The sequence below is a fragment of the Fundulus heteroclitus genome, chromosome 6 (assembly GCF_011125445.2).
Source record: "Fundulus heteroclitus isolate FHET01 chromosome 6, MU-UCD_Fhet_4.1, whole genome shotgun sequence".
In the NCBI taxonomy this organism is placed as follows: Eukaryota; Metazoa; Chordata; class Actinopteri; order Cyprinodontiformes; family Fundulidae; genus Fundulus; species Fundulus heteroclitus.
The window spans coordinates 1,593,293-1,618,116 of NC_046366.1; the positions used below are offsets into that span (position 1 = coordinate 1,593,293).

The window sequence follows — 24,824 nt, forward strand, 5'->3', positions numbered from 1 at the left end:
TGTTGGGGAACAACCTCCTTCCCTCAGTTAAAGCATTGAAGATGTGTTGTGGCTAGGTCTTCCAACATGACAATGACCCGAAGCACACAGCCAGGATAACCAAGGAGTGGCTCCGTATGAAGCACACCAAGGTTCTGGAGTGGCCTAGCCAGTCTCCAGACCTATACCCTATATAAATTCTTTGGAGGGAGCTCAAACTCCATGTTTCTCAGCAACAGCGCAGAAACCCGGCTGATCTGAATAAGAAGTTTGACAGTGCTATGCACCTTCTTACTGCATTAATATGGAAGATTAATGCCTATTTAATGGTGTTTTGGATAACTTTAGGATTAACACAAGTAGTGTCAAAATACCTCTAAAATCGGTGGTGTGGTGAGCTCAACCATATTCTCTATCATTTACAAATTAAGAATTAATTTGGACATTAAATGTATTAAGTTAAGAAAGCAACATAGAGAGCTCTGTAATTGTATGTTTTAACTGATTGTGGTTTCATTATTGAATTATATGATTGACTGATTGTTTTTCTCTTTCTAAAAGAATCAAGTACTTATGTATTAAATAAATGAAGCAATAAGTGTCTTAGTGCAGACAGGATGAGTAGAAATAGAATTATCATATTCAGTGAGAAGGCTGTTGTCCATCTATAGCAGAAGAGGAACCAGACCTTTGATTCAACCCACACTGGTGAGTGGGGTAAAAGGGTCGGAGGGCCCTTGCAATGGTCAATAAAGGGAACTAGACCTTGAGCTCAACCGACAAATGAGGAACTCGCTGCCTAGGGTCACGGTCAAACGGAGATGAGAGAGGTGATGCTGCTCGATGCAGAGGGAGGGTGTGAAGCGCTGCAACCTCCCAGCGGTTCTTTCACCAGATAAAGGAAAGGTAATTTGTGTACTCGTTGCTCAGTTTTCATATCAGAAGACACGCAGCGTGGAGCAGAAGAAAAGAAGACCCAAGACGGAAGGACGATCGTTGAGCCAAAGGAAGAACACGGTGCCCCTGTCTCTGAGAACCGCCGAGACTGAGTCCGATTATCTATTTTTCGTGTTTTTCCACAATTCGGGGCCAACAATCTGCAAATCCTGTCAAGAAGAACTGCTGTGGTTTTGACCTGGTTGATGAGAAGATCCTAGATGTCCAGAAGATGTGAGTTGCACCCATGAGATGTTAGTTCTGAAGCTGAACAACGCGTCGAGTACAAGAGACGGACCTCAGACACAGACATCAAGGCAAAGAGCTCCAGGCATGAGTCTTTGTGAATGGGACATTAGTGGGACATCGGGGTCGCCATCAAGAGAAGGCACGTCATTCGGCTGAACAACTTCTTATCCAACAATCAAAGACACTTTGGGATTCCATCTGGGCTTCGGGTCAGTTTGCTCCTCTAAAGTTAAAATCCTCTCCTGAACGTATTAGTAAGCAGCCTTAGATAAGAGATAGGACGTTGATTAACTATTAATTTGTAATCTGTTAAATTGCTTAATGCTGTTTCTAATCCCATGCTAAAGCATACTAATTAAAGAAGCATATAAAATTTTTTAGAAGTTGTGGACATTCTCTTATTGAGTCAACATTTTTCTGAGTTCTTCTATGATTGTAAAACAGTCACGGTGCATGGTTCTAGAAATATTTTGGACGTCTTAAAAGGTTACCTGTAGCCCAAACTTTAAAACAACACCCCTAGGGACTTTTGAGTCTTTAAAAAATACTGATCGTGTAACAAGTGCTGATTTCTAGGAGTAGGAGCCAGTGTTAACTAGGGCGGTGGTCGGGGTACAGGTGGCTTCAGGCTACTAGGTTGCCTGACCTGTCCACTGAAGAAGGGTGTGGCCCTAGGACGGAGGTGGTTAGTAGATCAGTCGTGTCCTACTTATCTAGCTGAAAAGTTCTCACAGGAATTCTAAACAGGGTAATACTCGTTAGATTCAGAGGTCTTTAAAACCCCAGCTAGTCTGAGCTTTAACCCAAAATAGGAAGGATGTGGGGAAAGTGGGGTTTTAGTTCAGAGTCGTAATCTTGACAGTAGCAACTGATCAATACAGCGACCCCTAGCTTCCCAGAGGAATAATCGCATTAATAAAATCAAAAGTAGTAAAGTTACGGGTTTTACTGAACAAATAATTCTTTAAAATGTTATTTTATCAAATAATGTTTTGTTTAACTCAGGATTTGCGTTGTGAATAGGTAGGAATTCATACCAAATGTGGTACTAAATTAGTTAAGCTAATTTGATCTCATTCCATATTCTTTAAGATGAACTTTGGTTCTATAACTTAGATCTGCAGGGAACCAGGATTCACTGAATCATTGTGATGATGATCAACTATTTTATTTTGTCCGTTGTTTCTTTTGTGTGTACATAGTTCCTTAGCCTATTTTTATCTTAATTTGCTTAGTAGTTTAGTTAAGTTTCCCTAGCCTAGTAGAGAGGATTTGTTGATTGGAATATAGTGTTAATTCAGAAAAACAGCATTCTATAGTGATGTTCTCTGGATGTTCATTTTAATTCTGTTAATAATCTTCAACTTGAAGCTGTCACTCCTGATTCTATATGTGTGCAGAGTTTGCTGTTAAAAGAACGTCAGTGCTCAAATGATTCCTTTCAACTTTTGTCCTGATATCAGCTGTTTGGGCTGATATTCACCAGACAAGATCTAAAAGACTGACAGTTATTTATTAAACATTAAATAGCTTAAAACAATGTGTAACAGCACAACACTACCAAGGATCTGGTTACAGGTTGAATGCAAGAAGCTGGGTCCCAGGTTTATTGGTCCGTTCCCTATCTGTAAGGTCATTAATCCCGTCTTTGTTCATCTTCACCTACCCCGTAATATGAGGATTCATCCTACATTCCTTGTTTCCAGAGTGTATCCTTTGTTCAGTCACATTTTAAACCCACCTCCAGCACCCCTCCACACACCCGACTTCTGGATGGGGAACCAGTTTAAACTGTCCGCCGCATATTGAAGTCCAGGCGCAAGGGTCTGGCATCCAGTATTTGATGGACTGGCAGGGTTAGGGTCCTGAGGAGAGATCTTGGATCCCTGGTTGTTTTATTATCGCCAAGACAATCATCCATGAGTTTCATCGATCACGCCCTGACCCAGAGTTCCATCAGGTGCCGGACCTTGCTGTTCACGGCTGCTGCTGTGATTCTGTTCCTGTGTCTGGCTGCTGACGTCGCTCTCTGCACTCTAGAGTGTTCCAGCAAGTTCTTCTGATTGCATGCACCTGTTACTGCCCTGATTTGGCTCTGCTTCACCTGTGTGTGGCGCTATTTAAGCCTGCCTTCTCCTGTGCTCTAGTGCCAGATTCTCCAAACCCCTCATCTGAGTAGACCATTGCGCATTCCTAGCCTGCCTTTCTGTTCATGTCTTGGATTCCTGCCTGTTGCTCTGCCCTTGTCAGATTCTCCAGGGGTTCTCGGTATCTGGACAAAGACCTGTGCCTGTTGACTAACTCAGCCTCTTAGCCAAGCCCGCCTATACTTCTGCCTGTCAGATTGCCTTGGATTACCGGTTCAGAGACTGGACTCAGGACTCAGCCTGTTGGATTGCTCCATTGGAACGTCTGACTATCATTGTTCTGTCTGTGTATAACCTTGCACTATCTCAGGATTTCCGCTCCCACAAACAAACCACGTACCTTTCCTGTGCTTCCAGACTTGTAGTAGCTGATCTTATACTTGAGATCAGTTTGGAGAATGTCTTTGAGGGTCTGCTGCTTCTGTCGCTTAATGATGGAGGTCAGTGGATGTGTGATGTTGAGAATGACTGTGCTCTCATTAACATCCATCAGAGAAAATTCCAAAACACTGATGTTACCTAAGGATATAAGACAACAGTGATGATAAGACTTTTGTTGGATTTATTCATACTGATTGAAACTCTCACAGGAATCAGTTAAATACATATCACAGGTACAGAAGCTACAATATCCAGATATCACTCACTCACCACAATAAATATTTTCAGTTGTTAGAATTTTAAATTAGACAAAAAAGTGCAATGTTCACTTAGAAGTGTTCTGATGTACAACGCTTATGACTGTTGATTAACTTTTTTTTTGTTGGAAAAGTATTCATACCCCTTAAACTTTTATAAGTGTAACATTACAACCACAAACATAATATTTTATTGGAATCTTATGTGAAAGACCAAGACAAAGTGGTATATAATCGTGAAGAAAGAAAATCATACATTTATTTTTTACTAAAAATAAAAACCTGAAAAGGGCATCTCGGTGTCACTCAGTGACATAGGTAGGAAACGTCATTTCCTTCCTTGGCGAAACTAACAAAGGAAAGGTTATCTACCCTCCCGGAACAGGATTATGAAAATAATATACATAGTTCTCGCTAGAAATGTAGTCAAAATGCATATAAAAGCAGTTGTTTTGCTTAAATGTTTACTTTTCCACCGGCAACAGCAAGCATGTTCTTTTTTTGCTGAGGAAAACTTGATAGTCACGTGACCTGGGCCCCATTCTTCGTACGTCGCTAACTCAGTTAGCTGGATTTGATTGTTGACGATTTGGCATGATCTTGGATCGTTTGGTTGCTCGAGAGCAGGCTTATTTCATGTAATAAACAGAGGAGATGGGAAGTCTGTCATAGCCATGTCTTGTCCATTTTTACGACTGAAACCTGTTGTGGAAGGTGCAAGAATAATTTCAGAGCTTTTCGAATTAATTGTGTATTGCGCAATAGACAGGATCTTTTAGCGCCGCGCGACGATGTAATTGTAGAGATATTTTTCTTGGTGGCTATTATAAACAGACAACCACATCATTTAACAGTGGCTTTTAAAGAGGAAAAAGTTGTGTTAGAGCCATAAACAGAAAACATTTAAGTTATTTGTATCATGGTTTGCTTTTTATTTTTATCATATTCAGTAAGAAGATTTGTTCAGGCCATTTTATTGTGAATTTTAGTTTTACTTTGAAAGGCTTGCTTCCTTGTCGAGCCGTATATTGTATTAGACAAAACTATGGATGGATTATCTAGACAGCAATACAGTTTCTGACCGTGTAAACGGTGTATGACTTGAAAAAGGAGAAACTTCACTTTTTATAGATAAAGAATTTTTTGTTAAAATTCCCAGTTTGCACACATCCTTTACTTTAAGCGTCTAAGGAATGACACCGATATTGGATCTGTTGCCATAGCAAGTGGCTTTTTAAAATAAAGTATAATAATTAAAGTCTACCATTTTGTAGAATATTCTTGTACTTCACTTGTACTTGTCCCCATGTTCTAGTGGGTCCTGTGGAGGCTCTGACATAAAAGAACAAAGTAAATATGAAATTATTAAATGCAAAAATACATACTGTAGAAAGGGATTGAAACATCTAACATGGACAGTACTTATGCATTTAATTTGTCTGCTACTTTTTGCCAGCCCTCTCTCCTGGTTTTAGCAGACTTTGAGGTGTTACCTGTCATTTTAATTAATGACTCAAATTCGGCATAACATTACATTAAAAGCTCTTGTTCTGCTTGGGAGAAAAACTGTGCGCGTTCTTTGGCCATGCTGAACAGCCAATAGCAGCGTTGCTGATCATGTTTTCTACTATCGATACATTTCCCCTTTCAAAGCGATGCATGAATGCGCAGTTATCTCAGATAACTCAATCAAGCCATACTAATTATAAACAGCAGGTTTGTTTGAAGAACCCAATTAGCCGGATCATGGTTAGCCCGATGATGTTATCTTGGATGTGCCATTTGATCTCGGATGTTTTAAACAACGTACGAAGAACGGGGCCCTGGTTGCAAGCCTATGTAAATAAATAGGCTAAATTAAACATAAGCCTGAAATATATTGAGCAGTCAAATTGTGACAATACTGTTTTCCCCTGTGGACCAATGTGCATATTACATGTTTCTCAGTGAGACCGGGTGGGGATAGACCCTTTTTTCCCAAAGAGGAAAGGCCAGAATAAAGCTACTTATATGATGTATATGATTGGTTGAAGTTGAGGTAAAGTTTTAGGTATGAACTTTTAATTGGTGAGATTAGAATTGGTGTTAGAAGGAACATAATATATGGAAGAAAAAGCAAAAGTTGTCAAGGTTTGACATGTCTGTATGTTGATAGGGTGATACTTACTCTCTCTGTAGGGGTTGAACTTTGGGGAATAAGTGTGAGGGAAGTCGTAGTCCATGCCATAATCAGATTGATCAGATTCTGTTTTTATATCAGCTTCATAGTTCCTGTGAGGACAAAAAACAAATATTTAGCTTTCTGGAAGTGGTTATTAGGAGCCAATACTCTCTCTTTCTGGAATTTGTTTGTTCTGTGTAGTGTTCCTGTCTTCCCTTCGAATTGTAGTTTGCCTGACTTATTTTAAGTTTATAAATTTAATTTGAAATGTAAAGCCCCACAGATTGGTTTGGAGGTTGTGATGCAGGCTTCAAAACAACTGAATTAGTTAATCTGTTGTAATGCACAAACACAATCTGGAGACCCAATAATTCAGCAGAAAATGGGAATGAACGTTTAAAAGGGTTTATTAATAATAAACTGGTTGCTGGTACAGGAACTGACTGGAACACGTACTGGAATCACTGTGGGGAGAAGAGCAGGGTTAGTGGTCGAGAACAACTCAGTGACAGTGATTTTGCACTGTGGTACTGTCCGGCACCTTATCAGATGCCGGACAGTACCACTGGCTCTAAAGATTGATTCCAGCAGCTCCATCTTCTGACAAATAAATTGTTTTGTAACAGGCGAAGAAGTACAGAGCGGACATGTTGCTGGTACAAGACCAGGTCTTTGGAGAATATCAGGACGTCATCAAGGTAAAAGAAGATGTATTGTCCTACCATGTCTATAAGGACATTGTTAACCAGGAAGACAGCAGGAGCATTTGTGAGCACAGATGACATCACCAGATATTTGTAGTGTCCGGCGGGTGTGTCAAAGGTGGTTTTCCATTCAGTCGGTCGAGGCAGATGACCGTTCATACTGAGCCCGGTTCTGCTGGAGGTTTTCCTTCCCGTTATTGGGGAGTTTTTCTTCCCACTGTCGTTTCATGCTTGCTCAGTATGAGGGATTGCAGCAAAGCCATGTACAATGCAGACGACTCTCCCTGTGGCTCTACGCTTCCCCAGGAGTGAATGCTGCTTGTCGGGACTTTGATGCAATCAACTGGTTTCCTTATATAGGACATTTTTGACCAATCTGTATAATCTGACCCAATCTGTATAATATGATTGAACTTGACTTTGTAAAGTGCCTTGAGATGACATGTTTCATGATTTGGCGCTATATAAATAAAATTGAATTGAATCCCCTTCACGGATACGAATCAGGTGATAAGCGTTGTGAAGGACCAGCTTTGTGAAAGCATTAGCCTGGATGAGGTCAAAGGCACTGTCCATGATTGGCAGATGATACCAATTCTTAGTGTTAATGTTGATCAAACCTCTGTAATCTTTGCAGGGCCATAGGGAACCATACTTTTCTACCATGAAGAAAACGCCTGCTCCGGATGGGGAGGGTGATAGACAGATGATCCCAGCATTTAGAGAATCCTCCTTTTATACATTGCTTGTTGTTCAGGAGCTGAGAGAAAATACAGGCGTCCCCTAGGGCGCATAGTACCTGGGACCAGGTCAATTGTGCAGTCGTACGGTCTAAAGATGTCAGGGTCACAGCCTCCTTTAAACATCTTCATAGACATTGCTTTGAACAACCTAGAATCTGTTTAGTGCGCCTGTCAATATGGGGATGCTTTTTAAGCCAGGTGGCACCAAGAACAATGGGTAACTGCGGAGATTTAATGATGATTAAAGTGATTAACTCATGGTGGTTGCCTCCCATGAATAGTCTAATTGACTCAGTGCAGGTGTCAGGGAGGTTCAAAACATGACCATCAAGGGCTAGGATGCGACAAGGTCTGGCAGCAGGACCCAGCGTAATACTCAGGTCTCGAGCAAATTATTTTGTGATGTGCAAAATTATTTTGCACATTTGACTACAACGTGGATTTTAGTGTTATGTAATTTTTAAATTTCATGCCAATACATGATGTTATGTGGCTTATTACCGTTACCTTGTCACTCCCATTCTATATCGTGTGATACCGTTGTGCCATGTTCAATTGCTGATAGACTTTCTACCATTTCCTTACCATTCCTGTAATCAAATAATTGCAGAAATTTGCTTACAGGAATGTTTTTTTTACCAAATATCTCATGTTCAGTGTTTTCATCTGGCACCTTATGACCTGGCTACTTTCCCTGTAGATGTCAGAGGGTCATTGTGTTAACTCAACTAGAGTGTGGCAGCTAAAACTTTAGAATTTGTTATTCTTCTCTAACTCCTAGTTGGTCCCCCAGTGCTGTACTGAGGCTGTAGGTGATTGTGTGGTCCCTTAGGCCCTAAGGTGAGGATGATAAATCACTCAGTAGAAAATGTCCACCTCACTTTTGAGATGATACGCCCTTGGTGATATCCTTCCTTCACCTGCACTAATTGCTTTACCTGATTTTTCCTCTGTCTCCTCTCCTATATATTCAGCCAGCTCAGTCACACTCATTATCAGGTCCTCTGTTATGTTACCTCAGTTCTGCTCTGCTCGTTGTGTTTCATGGTCCCTGTTTTTGCCTGCCCTGCCTGTAAGTTTGTTGCCTGTTCATTTATGATAAACCATCTTCACTTAATCATGTGACTCTCAAGCTCTTGTAAATACTCTGGTCCATCTACAAAGTCAAAGATAGTTCATATATTGCCAATTCACAATACATGTCATCTCTTTTTATGTTAACGATGTCCTATCTTTTTTCTCTCTCTCTTCATGGTAGCTACATCTGGCCTTGCGGTCTGTTTAACTGAAACATCATCCATGTGGGGGGTGTTCATTGGCAGCTTCTTAATCCTGTCTCTGCCCTAGGCATAGGTATTGGCTGATCTTTTACTGCAACTAACTAGGATTTCATCCTCTTGACCTGAAAGCTGGCTCAGAGCTTAACTGTTTAGCTGTGTTTCTTTCTTTCTTTCTTTCTTTCTTTCTTTCTTAAATACACCTATGGCATGGAGTTAGTCGGTCATTACTCCTTTACTTTTCTCTAACATAGAAAGTATTCTTGGATCAGTGCTTCTGTGTTGTTGTTTTTTTGTTTGTATTTGTTGTTTTGAGAGTATGCTCTGTCTCCTCACTCCCCCAGTCGGTTGTGGCAGATGGCCGTTCACACTGAGTCGGGTTCTGCTGGAGCTTTGTTCCTGTTAAAGGAGAGTTTTCCTCTCCACTTTCACTACATGCATGCCCGGTGTGAGGGATTGCTGCAAAATCAACAACACAATGCAAGCAATGCCCACTGTGGCACCCTTTTCGTAGGGGCCCCACTCTGTGGCCAGGCCTGGAGGTGGGGCACATTGGCGACCGCCTTTTGCCTATGGAGCCCGGCTGGGCTCAGCCCGAAGAGGTGACATGGGTCCCCCTTCCGATGGGCTCATCGCCTACAGGAGGGGCCAAGGGGGTCGGGTGCGTTGTGCAATGAGTGGCAGTAGAGGGCGGGGACCTTGGCGTTCCAATCCTCGGCTGCAGAAGCTGGCTCTTGGGACGTGGAATGTCACCTCTCTGGTGGGGAAGGAGCCTGAGCTAGTGTGCAAGGTAGAGAGGTTCAGAATAGAGATAGTCGGGCTCACCTCGACGCATGGCTCTGGCTCTGGAACCAGTCTCCTTGAGAGGGGTTGGACATTCTTCCACTCTGGAGTTGCCCCTGGTGAGAGGCGCCGAGCTGGGGTGGGCATACTTGTTGCCCCTCATCTCGGTGCCTGCACGTTGGGGTTCACCCCAGTGAACGAGAAGGTGGCCTCCCTCTGCATTCGTGTGGGGGGACAGGTTCTGGCTGTTGTTTGTGCTTATGCGCCAAACAGCAGTTCAGATTACCCACCCTTTTTGGAGTCCTTGGAAGGGGTACTGGAGAGTGCCCCTCCCAGGGACCCTTGTTTTGCTGGGGGACTTCAACGCTCACGTGGGCAATGACAGTGGGACCTGGAGGGGCGTGGTTGGGAGGAATGGCCCACCTGATCTGAACTCAAGTGGTGTTCTGTTGTTGGACTTCTGTGCTCGTCATGGATTGTCCATCACGAACACCATGTTAAAGCATAAGGGTGTCCACATGTGCTCTTGGCACCAGGACACCCTAGGCTGCAGTTCAATGATCGACTTTGTTGTCGTTTCATCTGACCTGCGGCCGCATGTCTTGGACACTCGAGTGATGGGAGGGGCGGAGCTCTCCACCGACCACGACCTGGTGGTGAGGTGGCTCTGATTTTGGGGAAGGAAGCCGGTCAGACCTGGCAGGCCCAAATGTATTGTGAGGGTTTGCTGGCAACATCTGGCGGAGTCCCCCGTGAGACGGAGCTTTAACTCCCACCTCCGGGAGAGCTTTGAACACGTCGCGGGGGAGGCGGAGGACATTGATTCTGAGTGGACCATGTTCCCCGCCTCTATTGTTGAGGTGGCTAGTCGGAGCTGTGGCCCCAAGGCCACAGCTCCGACGCATGTCGCGGCGGCAACCCTCGAACATGCTGGTGGACACCGGTGGTGAGGGAAGCCGTCAAGCTGAAGAAGGAGTCCTACCGGGCTTTATTGGCTTGTGGGACTCCGGAAGCAGCAGACGTGTACCGTCAGTCGAAGCGGCAGGCGGCTCGGCTGGTCACCGAGGCAAAAACTCGGGCATGGGAAGAATTCGGAGAGGCCATGGAGAAAGACTTCTGTACGGCTTCAAGGCGATTCTGGTCCACTATCGGACATCTCAGGAGGGGGAAGCATAGCAGTACCAATACTGTTTATAGTGGGGGTGGTGTGCTGCTGACCTCGACTCAGGACGTCGTGTGTCGATGGGCGGAATACTTCGAAGACCTCCTTAATCCCACCAACACATCTTACATTGCGGAAGCAGAGCCTGAGGACTCTGGGTTGGGTTCTCCCATCTCTGGTGCTAAGGTTGCCGAGGTTGTTAAAAAGCTCCTCGGTGGCACGGCCCCGGGGGTGGATCAGATTCGCCCTGAGTACCTTAAGGCTCTGGATGTTGTGGGACTGTGTTGGTTAACGCAGCTCTGCAGCATTGCGTGGACATCGGGGGCAGTTCACCTGGATTGGCAGACTGGGGTGGTGGTCCCCCTATTTAAAAAGGGGGACCTGAGGGTGTGTTCCAACTACAGAGGAATCACACTCTTAAGCCTCCCTGGTAAGGTCTATTCTAGGGTTCTGGAAAGGAGGGTCCGTTGGATAGTCGAATCTCGGATTCAGGAAGAGCAGTGTGGTTTTCGTCCTGGCCATGGAACACTGGATCAGCTCTACACCCTCAGCAGGATCCTGGAAGGGGCATGGGAGTTTGCCCAACCAGTCCACATGTGTTTTGTGGATCTGGAGAAGGCATTCGACCGTGTCCCCCGAGAGATCCTGTCGGGGGTACTCCGGGAGTATGGAGCACCGGGCCCTTTAATAAGGGCTGCCAGGTCTCTGTACGACCGGTGTCAGAGTCTGGTCTACATTGCTGGCAGTAAGTCGGACTCGTTTCCGGTGAGAGTTGGATTCCGCCAAGGTTGCCCTTTGTCACAGATTCTGTTCATAACTTTTATGGACACAATTTCTAGGTGCAGCCAAGGTGTTGAGGGGAACCGTTTTGGTGGCCTTAGGATTGCGTCTCTGCTATTCGTGGATGACGTGGTCCTATTGGCTTCATCAGGGCGTGATCTACAGCTCTCACTGGAGCGGTTCGCAGCCGAGTGTGAAGCAGCCGGGATGAAAATCAGTGCCTCCAAATCCTAGATCATGGTCTTGAACCGGAAAAGGGTAGAGTGCTTTCTCCAGGTTGGGGAGGATGTGCTACCCCTAGTGGATGAGTTCAAGTATTTTGGAGTCTTGTTCACAAATGAGGGGAAGATGGAGCAGGAGATTGACAGGCAGATTGATGCGGCATCTGCTGTGAAGCCCTGTACCAGTCTGTTGTGGTGAAGAGAGAGCTGAGACAAAAGGCAAAGCTCTCGATTTACCGGTCCATCTACGTTCCTACCCTCATCTACGGTCATGAGCTTTGGGTCATGAACGAAAGAACGAGATCCCAGATACATGCGGTCAAAATGAGTTTTCTCCGTAGTGTGTCTGGGCTCTCCCTTAGAGATAGGGTGAGGAGCTCAGTCATCCGGGGAGGACTCAGAGTAGAGCCGCTGCTCCTCCACGTCGAGAGGAGCCAGTTGAGGTGGCTCGGGCATCTGGTTAGGATGCCTCCTGGATGCCTCCCTGGTGAGGTGTTCCGGGCACATCCCACCGGGAGGAGGCCCAGGGGAAGACCCAGGACACGCTGGAGGGACTGTGTCTCTCAGCTGTCCTGGGAATGCCTTGGGATTCCCCCGAAGGAGCTGGCCCAAGTAGCTGGGGAGGGACGTTTGGGCCTCCCTACTGAAGCTGCTACCCCCACGACCCGACCCCGGATAAGCGGAAGAAAACGGATGGACGGACGGACGGACGGATGGTCTAAGAATATTAAATTCACAGTACAGTAATAAAATGAACCTATGATGCTTCTGTTATTGTATCGTTAGAAGAGACAAGTAAAAAGCTATTTGTTTTACACAAAACAAGAAAACATTTTACATGATATCAATAAGTTCAAACCTGTCCAGTGGCATGAGTTCCTTAGTCAAGTCACATTCAACTTCTGATATATCGATGCAGTCCTGAGCCGTTATCCAGTCTCCATTTTCTCTGAAAGGTAAATGACAAATTTTAATTGAAATATGCAAACAGGGCAACATAATTGTTTTAGACTGAAGAGGCAAACATCAGATGTTCTAAACAAGAGCCTATAAGCAGAGATGAGACCAAGTCATTGTTTTCCTCACAAGTAAATTCCTAATTTGTCCACCAAGTTGAGTCCAAAGATAAGACATGCAAGTCCCAAGTCAAGTCTGAGTCATAAACATTTTATTGCAACTCTACAATAAGTCAATTGATCAAAATATGTAGTTTAATAACATAGTAATAATTCATAACCTTTGGATTCCTAAATAATTTTTAATAGCCGTTGTTCTTTACCAGTACAAATAGCAACAGGGACTGAACTTCAAAATGGCAGAACATTGGTGCCGATGTTACTTTTTACAGGAAATGTTAACAGAAACCGATAGAACAGACAGCAAATTTAGAAACAAACAAACATAAAAATTTCCTGGTCCACAATAAAATGCAAAAACTTTTTTTCAAACACAAAAAAAGTGATCTCCAGTCTAACCAACTGCAGTTGTGACGACCCTTCTGGTCCACTAGTTGTCCTTGCTTGTATTTTCTTTTCTTTTGTAGGGAGCAAGGCGGAGGTCTCATCAGCCTATTAAAGCTACACCTGTGTGGTGTTAAAAAGCTCCTTTCCAGACAATTATGCCTGCTCTTTGCTGATCATTTTGGGAGATGGCAGCTTGGTGACTAGTCTCGGGGTTCTGCCAACCGACTCATCGTGACCAATCAAGCATCAAATATCAGAGATCTGATTACCCCCTATGTTCCTAACAGAGCACTTCAATTTCAGACTGCAGGTCTACTGGTTCCTAGAGTCTTTAAAAGTAGAATGGGAGGCAGATCCTTTAGCAACCAGGTTCCTTTTTGTGAAACCAACTCCAAGTTTTGGTCCGTGAGGCAGACACCCTGTCTAACTTCAAGACTAGGCTTAAAACTTAATGCTGCTTGTCAAGACTCGATGCAATCAACTGGGCTTCCTTAGATAGGAATTTGACTTTGTAAAGTGCCTTGAGATGACATGTGTTGTGAATATATAAGTAAAATTGAATTGAATTGAACAATTATTAATTTTGAATGATTGTGTCGCTGACCATGCAACATTAGTGTTGCAAAGTTAGCAGGTTGAAGAGCTAACCATCTGATTTAAAAAGTCAGGAATGAAGGCTGCTAACTTTAACTGAATCTAAAAATGTATCAGAGACACAGTAGGTACAATCACAAGCAGCACTGTCTCCATGCTTGAAATTATCAATGGGTCCAGAGGAATGTGCATGCATCTGTATTTTAAATCTTATTAAGACACAGGTTCTGCTTGGTTTAAGATTTCCGACCAAGTGAAGTCTAAAGTCTTTAGTATGGAAGTCCAAGTCAAGGCCAAGGTGATTTGTGACTTTATCAAGTCTAAAGTCAGTTTCCATCAACATTTTCTATGCACATTTTTAAGTATCGCATGGGAAACAGTTGATGGAAATGGGAAGATTGGAAAAAACTTCCTTAATTTTGCAAAAAAAGTTTTTAAGGTGGATTTGGGATTTTCCATAAAAATGTTAATGCACAAACTGGAAGATGGCCTCACATTTGCATGACTGATCAGCTGTTTCCACCCACTGTATCTTCTCAAATATTCCCGTATTCTGCATAGAATTACATATCTTTCCCTACATTCCCGGACAGCATGTAACATCGCTAGTACCAGTTCACATGACAGAACAATTTAAACTTTTCCGATAGTATAACTGAAAACCTCTCTCCATTTTTCTCAAATGTGTGGTCCATGCTAGTTTGCAACCTCTACTTCGTATTTATTACAGGCGTTTGTAACGTCAACTTCTGACAAAATTACTCTCTGTGTAGCTTGGTAAATTTGCTCCAAGCTGGTGGATAGAAACATGCCTTATTGACATTTTCTTTTTTTCTCTTTGTTTTCTTTTCTTTTTTGCATCATTTTAAAAAAATTTGCTCAAAATTCCTATGACAATTGGATGGAGACATAGCTAGGGACTCACTGGATTTCAAGTTACTTGACTTAAGTCCAAACCTCTGTCTTTAAGTCTAACAATATCGCGTCTGGTCTTTCATGTATTATCATCTAATAAAGTATCAAAATTGAAAACTGTGTTTGCACTTACCCGTCAAAGTACTGGACAGTGTATGTATACTCAGACTTTTCGACAGTCCAGGTCAGAATGGTTTTAAAGTCCAGGGATTTCCAACGAACATTCTGTGCTGTGGGGACAGAACCGCCACCTAGGAATATAAATATACAACATTTGACCTTTGAGAAGGCATGCAAACTTTGCTGTAATGCCCTGTTTTTCACTGAAAGTGTCATGATGTATGGATTTCTTTCTTTCTTTCTGTATTGCTACTGGAAGAGTATTGGTGACAGTGTTGCTGCATCTGGTGAGTCTGATTATTATAATTAGTGCTCACAAACAGTCTTGTTTGTGGGGATGGCGCCTCCAGGTTTGCTGCACCTCCCTTTGAGTTATGGGATTCGAGTTCAGCCTGACCTGTCAATTCCAGTTGAGACAGTTCTTCTGGCTGTCAGCCATATTATTGGTCACAGTAAGTTAGTGTATGCTTCAAGAATAATTAAGGGAGGGGCTTCATTATTAGAAGAGGAGGGTTAGGTGACAGAGTTGTCAGTTGGGTGACACTGAGTGCAGAGTACCTGCAGGTGTCTCCTCTTACAGTGCATTCCACCTGGGTTATTATTTCAAGTGTCCTGTGGTTTATTCCTAATAAGATGCTGGAGAAGGAGCACCAGCACTTGAGAAGGTTGCCAGAGGATTCAAATCTGTGGGTTTGGGATGTAAAAATGAAAAACTAAAACATCTCCATTCTTCTAGCAGGCATGTGCTCTCATTTCTCCAACAGATTCTGGAGGTGTGTTTCAGAGTAAAACACAAAGGGTCCTATATGATTTGTGTAAGTACTGGAAACATGAAGCATTTTTAATGTGGGGACCTTGGGCATAAGTGAACTGCTTGCCCACATAAAAACATGGAGGCACAGGGATAAACGACATGCGGATGTGTCGCTGACTGATGATTCCTCTTCGGCTGGGGAGGAGGGGACGTCTCCCCTTTTGGCTGTTTCTGATGCTGGGAAGAGAACCAGCCTGAGATATAGAATGTTAATGCAGACACTGGGAAAATTGGACATTATTTTCCAAATTATTCCTCGAATTGTGACATCATTAGCTATGTTTACATGGACAAAAGTAATCAGACTAAAGGGCCAATCGGAATAAAGATGTGTCATGTAAACAAGCCAATCGGAATATTAACCGACTGGATTGGATTAAACTCAATAAATGGGTGGTTTATGCCGATTGATAATCCGATCGACGTGCATATAAAAGCTTGTTAGGCTCAAGTTATTCCCAATGTGGCAAATTGACCCAAGTGTACATGTGCGCCCGACGTAAACGTGACATATTGCTGCTTTGTTGAGTGGTGGAAATACGTCAGGAAGCAAAACTGTCAGGACTCGAGTCCCTGGGGGCCTTGACTTACCTGCTTCGGTTCCAAACACCCATCCCGCACCTGGACCAGATGACCCCCTGGCACAGACCCCCCGGGGACGGGGCTAACACGACCCATGCGGGCCACCCAACCAGAATTTCCCTCATATTTTCTGTTCTATATCTATCCAGGGCTCATCTAAAGGATTATGTTTTATCCATTTAGTAATATATTGTAGTCTATTTGCTAAGTAGTAATTATGGAAGTTAGGCAGATCTAGTCCACCTCTGTCTTTAGTTTTCTGTAGCGTCTTTAAGCTGATACGGGGTGGTTTATCTTTCTAAAGAAATTTAGAGATTGAAGAGTCTAGAGATTTAAACCAGTCAGATGCTGGTTTATTGGGGATCATTGAAAATAAGTAATTAAGTCTAGGTAATACCATCATTTTAATTGAAGCTACCCTACCCATGAGTGAAAGTGGAAGCGATTTCCATCTATCCAGGCCTTCTTCTATCTTTTTTAAAAGTGGGATGTGGTTAGATTTTACTAAATCCGCAAGTTTAGATGACACAGTAATACCCAAATATGTAATATTTCCTGATTGCAAATCTAAATCTAGGGGTTTTTGGAAAGAGCAATTAAGTGGCAGTACCGTAGATTTAGACCAGTTTATAGAATAATCTGAAACCTTTGAGAAGGATTCTAGTAATCTAATTACTTGAGAAAGGGAAGAGTTTGAGTGCTGAAGATAGAGTAATACATTATCAGCATAAAGACCAATCTTATGCTGTATATGCATGCATTTTATACCTTTAATAACCTTTGTTTGTCTAATTGTTGCTGCTAGAGGTTCAATAAAAATGGCAAAAAGTGAGGGGAAAAGCGGGCATCCTTGCCTAGTGCCCCTCTGGAGACAAAAGCTGGAAGATGTTTGATTATTTGTCCTGACACAGGCTGTAGGAGAGCTGTATAAATTTTTTAACCAATTTAGAAAAAAAAATTGCCAAAACTAAATTTATGTAGAGTAGTGAATAAAAAATTCCAATTTACTCTATGAAATGCTTTTTCTGCATCTAAAGACATTATAATAATTGTATTATCTGTACTGTAGGAATAATCTATTAAATTAAGTAATCTGCGTGTGTTTGTGGATGACTGTCTTCCTCTGATAAAACCAGTTAGGTCTGGGTGGATTATGAAAGGAGTGACTTTACAGAGTATTTTAATATCTATGTTGATTAAGGATATGGGACGATAGCTGGTGGGCAACATAGGATCTTTGCCTGGCTTAAGCAGAAGACTGATGGTGGCAGACTTCATATTAGCTGGAAATCTGCCATTTTCCTGAATTTCTTGCAACATTCTGTGAAACGTTGGTGCCAGAATATTCCAGAACTCCTTATAAAACTCAGTAGGGAATCCATCTGGATTTCACCCCAGTTCAAGTAGGTCTCCTCTCCCATACTGGATTAGAGCTTGGAGTGGTGATAAAATGAACAAAACCACAAAAACATGAAAAGCCGGGTGCCTCCGGCAGCTGCAGGTTTCTGCGCAGCCATCTTATTTGTTCTTCCATCTTTCTTAACAGAAAAATTCCCCACAGTTGTTGCAGTCTTCTAGACTGGCAGACTGGCAGTCTGCTTAGTTGTTTTCTTGCTTTGTTTCTGTTTTCCGTATTTCATCTGCTAAACAGTACCTTGTTATTTTCCCTGCTTTTCATCTATAGTTATTAACCTTGCCACTTTCGATTTTACTGGTGATTTTGTTTATAGAAACAAAGTGGCTAATAACTGCAAGAGTGCCACTAAATTAGGACTTTAAAACCTGCCACACACATTTTTCCACTTTTTTTTTTGTATTTTCACATTTCCTGTCCATTCTTCCCCAACTCTTCAGTTTGTTTTAATTGTTTGCATTATTAATCAGTGCCAGCTGATGGTTTTAGTACCTCCACTAAGAGCAGCAGGTTTTTCCAGAACTGACAGTCTTAGCAAAGTCTAAGACTGTCAGTCTTAGTCTAACCAAACATTACTTTTTTTTTTTTTTACCTCAGGATTTGTTGTGAAAAAGTGTTTGCCCCATCCCTGATTACTTTTGTTTTATTTATTTATTTTGGGGTGGTTGCATGTTTGTCTAACTTAAGGGCTTCAGCACATTAAAAACAATGAGATAGTAGTCAAAGACAGCAGAAGTAAACAGAAAATGCAGTTTTTAAATGAAGGTCATTACTATTAAGGGAGATAAAATCAAAACATACATGTCCCTGTGTGACAAAGTGATTTCCCCCGTTAACACATCACTTAATTGTGGTTTATCACACCTGAGTTCACCCTCTCTAGCCCCACCCAGGCCTGATCACTGCCACACCTAGTCTCAATCAAGAAATCCCTTAAATAGGACATGCCTACAAAGTGAAGTACACCAAAAGATTCTCAAAAGTCAGACATTATGCTGAGATCCAGAGAAATTCAGGGACGAATTTGAAAGAAAGTGAGTGAGATCTATCAGACTGGAAAGGGTTACAAAGCCATTTCTAAAGCTTTCAGACTCCAGCGAACCCCCGTGAGAGCCATTATTCACAAACGGTGAAAGCAGTGGTGAACCTTCCCAGAAGTAGCCTGTTGGCCAAAATTTTCCCAAGAGGGCAGTGGTGGCTTCCAAGAAGTCACAAAAGACCCCAAAACAACATCCATAGAACTGCAGATCTCACTGCCTCATTCAAGCCTCCACTATCAGAGAGAGACTGCGCAAAATGGCCTGCATGGTAGATTTCTAAGACAAAAACTACTGTTGAGCAAAAAAACATTAAGGCTTGTCTCAATTTTTCCAGAACGGATCTGGATAATCCCCAAGACTTTGGGGAAAATATTCTGTGAACTGACAAGACAAAAAGGTGTATCTCCCATTACATCTGGTGTAAAAGTAACATCACATTGAAAAAAAAGACGTCATAGCAACAGTAAAACATGGCGGTGGTAGTATGATGGTCTGGGGCTGTTTTGCTGCTGCATGACATGGAAGACTTGCTAGATCAATGGAACCATGAACTTGGCTGTCTACTAAAAAAATCCTGAAGGAGAAAGTCCAGCCATCCGTGTGTGACCTCAACAAGGGACATGATTACAGGTTGGACTTTGTACCAGGGCTCACCCATCAAAGGGTTTCTTAAAAAAAAAAAAAAATCATAGAATTTGTTTTTGAGGCTGTCACCTAAAGTCATCATAAAATAAAATGGAACTGAATAAAATTTAAATTAAGCTTTTTGAAAACATGAAAACAGCAAGTCTCATGTTCTAGTTCTCAGTAAACTGGCAGCATCCAGACAAACCCATGCGCCTAAGAGCCGCAGGACTGTATTAACCTGAATGCAAAAACATGCTGTAAACATCACATTTGTTGAGAAAGCGTCAGCATGTGAAGGTGGTATTGGATAGCCCAAATGCCTTTTTCCTTGTCTCAGCTCAGCCATAGTGAGCCAAATCATCTTATAGGTGATAGATCCTGATTAACCTTTTTTCTGTCAATTCAAAGATGTTCAGTTGAACAGATAAATAGTTTCCCCTTCTGTCTGGCTTGTATCTTCTCCATAGTGAGCTTACATGGAACTTACAAATAAATGTACTTTCAATTATGATTATTTGGCCCAACCATTTTTCTTAGGCCCAGCTAAAAAGAAATTCTGGCAACACCACTGCCTCAAACTGAAACCAACTTGGGTTCTGCAGCAGGACAATGATCCAAAACACACCAGCAAGTCCAGCTCTGAATGCTTGAAAGAAAATGAAGACTTTTTGGAGTGTTACTTCTGGCAAATAATTAACAGTATTTGCTCACAACCTTGCCCTATCTGACCATTTTTTAATAACCTTTGAGTTCAATTTAACTCAGTTCTCCACCCCAAAAAAAGGTTTCATTATAGTAGATCTTTATCAGATAATGTTGTGTCAAACTTTAAAGAGTCTGTCCCCCTTTTAATTTCCTAAATAACAAAGAAATACCCAGCAGATGGCAGCAATAAAAATAATCCTAGGTTTCTCTTTAGTAGTTGCCAAATTTACAGAGTCATAGGTCTGTTGATCCATCCATTCCCTTAAGCTCTCAGCATTAATAGCTTTATGGGATTCTTCATCAATCCTCCCATACATGATTACCTCGTCCTCAGTAAGCGAGGCAGCGTTGGAGGAATCTTTAAAACCTGATTGGTGTTTGAACTGTTTAGATGCAGTAGAGCTTTCTGTGTTATCTGAAGTTCTAGCTTCATCTAAACTCTCATCTTGTATGTTAGATCCAATCCCAACCAAGTTATGTATTGAAGTATTCGATTAATGCCCCCATTTTAGATATGATTAATCTATCCTTAGTAAATGGATATGTACCACAGGCTTTTAAAGTAGCTGTTACTAAACCTTGACTTAAGTAAATTATAGGCGTATGTCTAATCTTACTTTCTTATCAAGTATGTGAACATTTACACAGTAATAACCTATTTGAAGTGCTTGAATCAGGCTTCAGATCTCATAAATAAATAAATCTTCCATGAAATAAAATCAATGAAATGCAAAATCAAATAAGTAAATGTACCATTAAATGTTCCATTTAATAATTAAGTGTACAATTAGATTATGAAATGTACAATTAAATATTTAAATGTACCATTAAATAAATATTTATTTTCAATTATGACATTAAATTAAATAATTTTTGTTAAATAAATGTATTTAAAAAGGTAGAAAAAAGAGAAAAAATGAAAAAAAGAGGAAAGAAAAGGAAAAAAATATTTAAAAAAAGGGGAAAAAATAAAAATAAATTAATTAATTTGAATATACATTTCATTATTTCACTCTGTATTTCTTTATTTCATGGCATTGCACAGCAAACGGTCACTCATCAAACTCATCAAACTCAATGTGTGGGATTAGGCAGACCCTGATGCTTGATAGCCAATCAGTGCTCTTGCTCAGTCATATAGAACAACTGCTTCTTGGTTGAATATTGACTCTGAGGTCAATGTTTTTGTTGGAAATTGCAGAAATAACTTCAATAATGTGTTGCAATTTGTTTATCACACACTGGATGAGCAACTTCACCCTCTATATCCCTAGTTTAGTTTGAAGTATCTCTAATAAGTTCACAAGAGAGCTCGCTGTTGTCCAGCGTGGGGGACGTTGTGACAGACAGGATCAACATTAGCCCCACCCACTGGCTAACACCGGCTAACGTTTTCTCTGCTCTTCTCAAGGCAGGTTCACAGTGAGCCTAGTTCTGCTAGAGGTTTCTAGCAGAACCTATTAAAGTGTAACAAATTTGAAAAATTCTATCAAAGTGGGTGGGGAAACACGGGGAGCAGCTGTAAGCTTGGTTTGCCATATTGAATCACAGAGAGTAAGCAGAGTTATGCTGGTGGTTACGCCACATACTCTTTTGAGGTGGAGGATTTGTGAACTTATGGAAAGCTCCGGTCAAGTACCGCTGCTTGACCACAAGAAAGGGTATTATTTTAGGGTGACCAGATGTCCCCGATTTCCGGGGACTGTCTCCGTTTCGGACCACCTGTCCCCGGCTAAAGCTGTCCCTGGTAATGTCCCCGATTTTACTGAGGGGGAAAATGTTGCGTGTAGACTGTTATTACGGTAGCGCTGTTGCGTGCAGAAACAGGTGTTACGGTAGCATAAAGACGAGGAACAGAGTGCACCACTAGAGAGGCGGTAATGGCCGTTTCTCAATATGCGTTCTTGAGCGTTCTCGTGTGCTCGTGTGCTCGTGACACGTCATCAGCCTCAGACCGAGCACTGTTCCAATGCTGAGAACGCCAAATCGAGAACGCGCCGAATTCCCCGGATGTTGTTCTCGCCCGCCCTCTTTATCGAGCATGCATCAGAGCAGACTTGTGCGTTCTTCAGACTGACCGCTTGCCCAGAATGCACCGCGGCCGCAGCTTGATTTGAGACAGCGCAAACAGAGCTCACAGCGGTAAGTTAAAAAATTTCCTTTTCTGCTGCTGTTGTTCAAAAGTACGTTTTAAGATCGTTTGAGGCGAGAATATTATACTTTTAAGCTTCCCTATGTGGCCTGTTTACAGAGTTGGTGCGTAATTAAAAGAAAGTAGTGTGCATAATACCGCTGGTTATGATTTATTTGTTTTGTGTTTATCTGACTGACGTGTGTTGCTTTATTAACTCAATACTTGCTGGAATAAATTGTAAATGTCTCCCTAGGACGGCAGCAGCATATAAAATAAATAAATAAATACATTCTATGAATGTTTTTCCTATCTAAGTGAGTTTCTTCTGAGTCATGACACGAATAATTGAGAGGAGAAAGAGGGAAAGAAAACAATAGTAATAATAGTGTATGAAAAAAACAGACATTTATTTTATACAAATGTTTTATCTTTGGAACAGAATGAAGGTGTAATATATTCAACAAATTATTAACAGTTACTAACATGGTTTAAAACAACAAAATAACTCATTAAGATCTTATACAAACAGACAATGCCTATAAACTTACAATTAAAAATAGTTGGAATGGAAATTAATTTACGCATTATTTTATGTATTTTTACAGGTGGTTAAAAATGAAATGAAGCAGCATGTGAACAAGACTCCAACTGATCTACATTAGGTCAGGTGTAGTCATGTTCACTTAAACATGCAGCCAGCTGGAGCAGCTCCCTGTCTTCAGCCTGATGGTCATCCTCTTCTGGGTCAACCTCCTCATCCTCCTCTGGATCAACCTCCTCATCCTCCACGTCCAGCTGGTCACCTGCCTCTATACTAATACTGTGGAGGATGCAGCAGGCGGCGATTACTTTTGGGGCAAACGTCAGGCAGACCTCCAACGCCCTGAAGAAGATGGAACACCACCGTGTCTTCAGACCACCAAAGACACGCTCAATGATGTTAATCAGCCTTGGCGTGGTGCCTGTTGTAGCGTGCCTCCACTTGACCTGTACCAAATATAAAATTAACTAATTTAAGTAATATGCTGATATGTCTTAATCTTCTGTCCAATTAATATCATCTATCAATTGTGTGTCATTGCTAGCTCTATTTAAGGACAAGAAGGTAAGAGATCTTACTGGCAAGCTGTTTCCCTATAGGATGCACCACAGGCCAGCCAGCAGAGGGTCAGCAGCACCTCTATCTCCTGTGGCCATCCATGGACCTTATGATGGTCAGCAGCTGAAGGAGGAGGACGATGGTGGCCCTGTTTAGCCTGAAGGCTGGTTTCAGATCCCCTTCATTAAAAAATATTTGGAGGATCGGCACAGAGGTGTTTATCCTCACATATTTTGTTTCTGTTTCTTCCTGTAAATAAAAAATGCCAAATGTTAATTGTTTTTTGTCACGTTTTCTATGCATAAAACTATACCTGTTTAACATGCAGATTATTATAGTTCTCAAGAAAGAAAAGATAAAATGTATAGTGTTGTAAAACGAGTCAAGTATAGTAAATGTAACAAATGGCTTCCCTTCTCTGGTATTTTTACCATTTCACTGAAAAAATGGGCTGAACTAACTGCACATAATTTATAGATTAATCACTGTAAAGGTGGACAGACATAAAAATGTTTTTTTTTCCTTCCTTAATGATCAATGCTGTGAAGGTCAGGAGGTGCAATAAAGTAGCTTAACCCTACTGTTATTAATGTTAAAACTGGGTCTTCATTTTTATTAATATAGGGAAAATAGTCACAATCTCAACCTGATCACGTTTTTAATATCATCATCAATGTTTTTTTAAAGATAAAAGTATGAAATAGGCTGTCAATCTTGAAATGCCTACCAGTTGGCAATAGATGGGTGAGCAAAGCCTGCCTTCTGAGCCTCCTCTGCTGCATCAATCTTCTCCTTGCTCAGATTTGTCTCCTCAGCTGCATCACCTCCTCTTCAGCCTGCTGATAAAGCTGACCAACGACTGAAGCAACAGCAATATTGCTCGTATCGCTCATTTTGCTTCTACAAAGTGCTGATTTTTTTTAAAGAAGATTCAATCGCCTCTATAACTAGAACAATTACAACTCCCCACAAAGAAATTCACGCTACTGCTGGTTTTATACCCACAGTTCTGTAATTATTTTAGATATTTTTTATACTTTTTAGAAATTAATTTAAATAAAAAACGTTTTCAATAAGATATGATGGTGTAGTGTATAAATAGTTTTGAACGTTAAAGGAATGCTCAAGCGCTGTGGGTGTGATGACGTCACGAGTATACTTCTGTTCCAATGCACAATACGTGCTGCGTGCTCGCGTTCTCGTCAAGTCCGATCTTCCTGTGTTCTTACCGAGAACAGACTTGACGAGAACGCGAGTCCGGACTCGAGTTCTCGTGAATTGAGAAACGGCCAATGATCCTTTTGGATGTCAGCTGCCATTAAAACACAAAGAAGAAGAAGACGAGCGCACCCCTTTAAAACAGAAGACGAAGAAGAAGTGGAAGTTCGTTGTCAACCGGTGGCAACAACTGATGGGGAGCTGGTAAGTGTGTTAATAGATTAATTTTATTTGGATCGGGCTGATCCTGTGATGAATGTTTGGTTTTTGTCCAGGTTAAAAAATAATCAATAAAAAGTAAGACAAGACCACCAGTTGC

General features: G+C 41.8%; 1 protein-coding gene across 1 annotated transcript in view; it reads right to left on the minus strand.

Moving 5' to 3' along the window:
* The window catches only part of LOC105915589 (tissue factor), a 42,696-nt gene that overhangs the window by 13,371 nt on the left and 4,501 nt on the right, over window positions 1–24,824 (minus strand). The window contains exons 2-5 of the mRNA XM_036137822.1: window positions 14,886–15,003; window positions 12,640–12,729; window positions 6,117–6,220; window positions 3,652–3,830 (exon numbers count right to left, since the gene is read on the minus strand). Of these exons, the coding sequence (XP_035993715.1) occupies window positions 3,652–3,830; window positions 6,117–6,220; window positions 12,640–12,729; window positions 14,886–15,003 (491 nt within the window). The remainder of the gene's footprint in view (window positions 1–3,651; window positions 3,831–6,116; window positions 6,221–12,639; window positions 12,730–14,885; window positions 15,004–24,824) is intronic.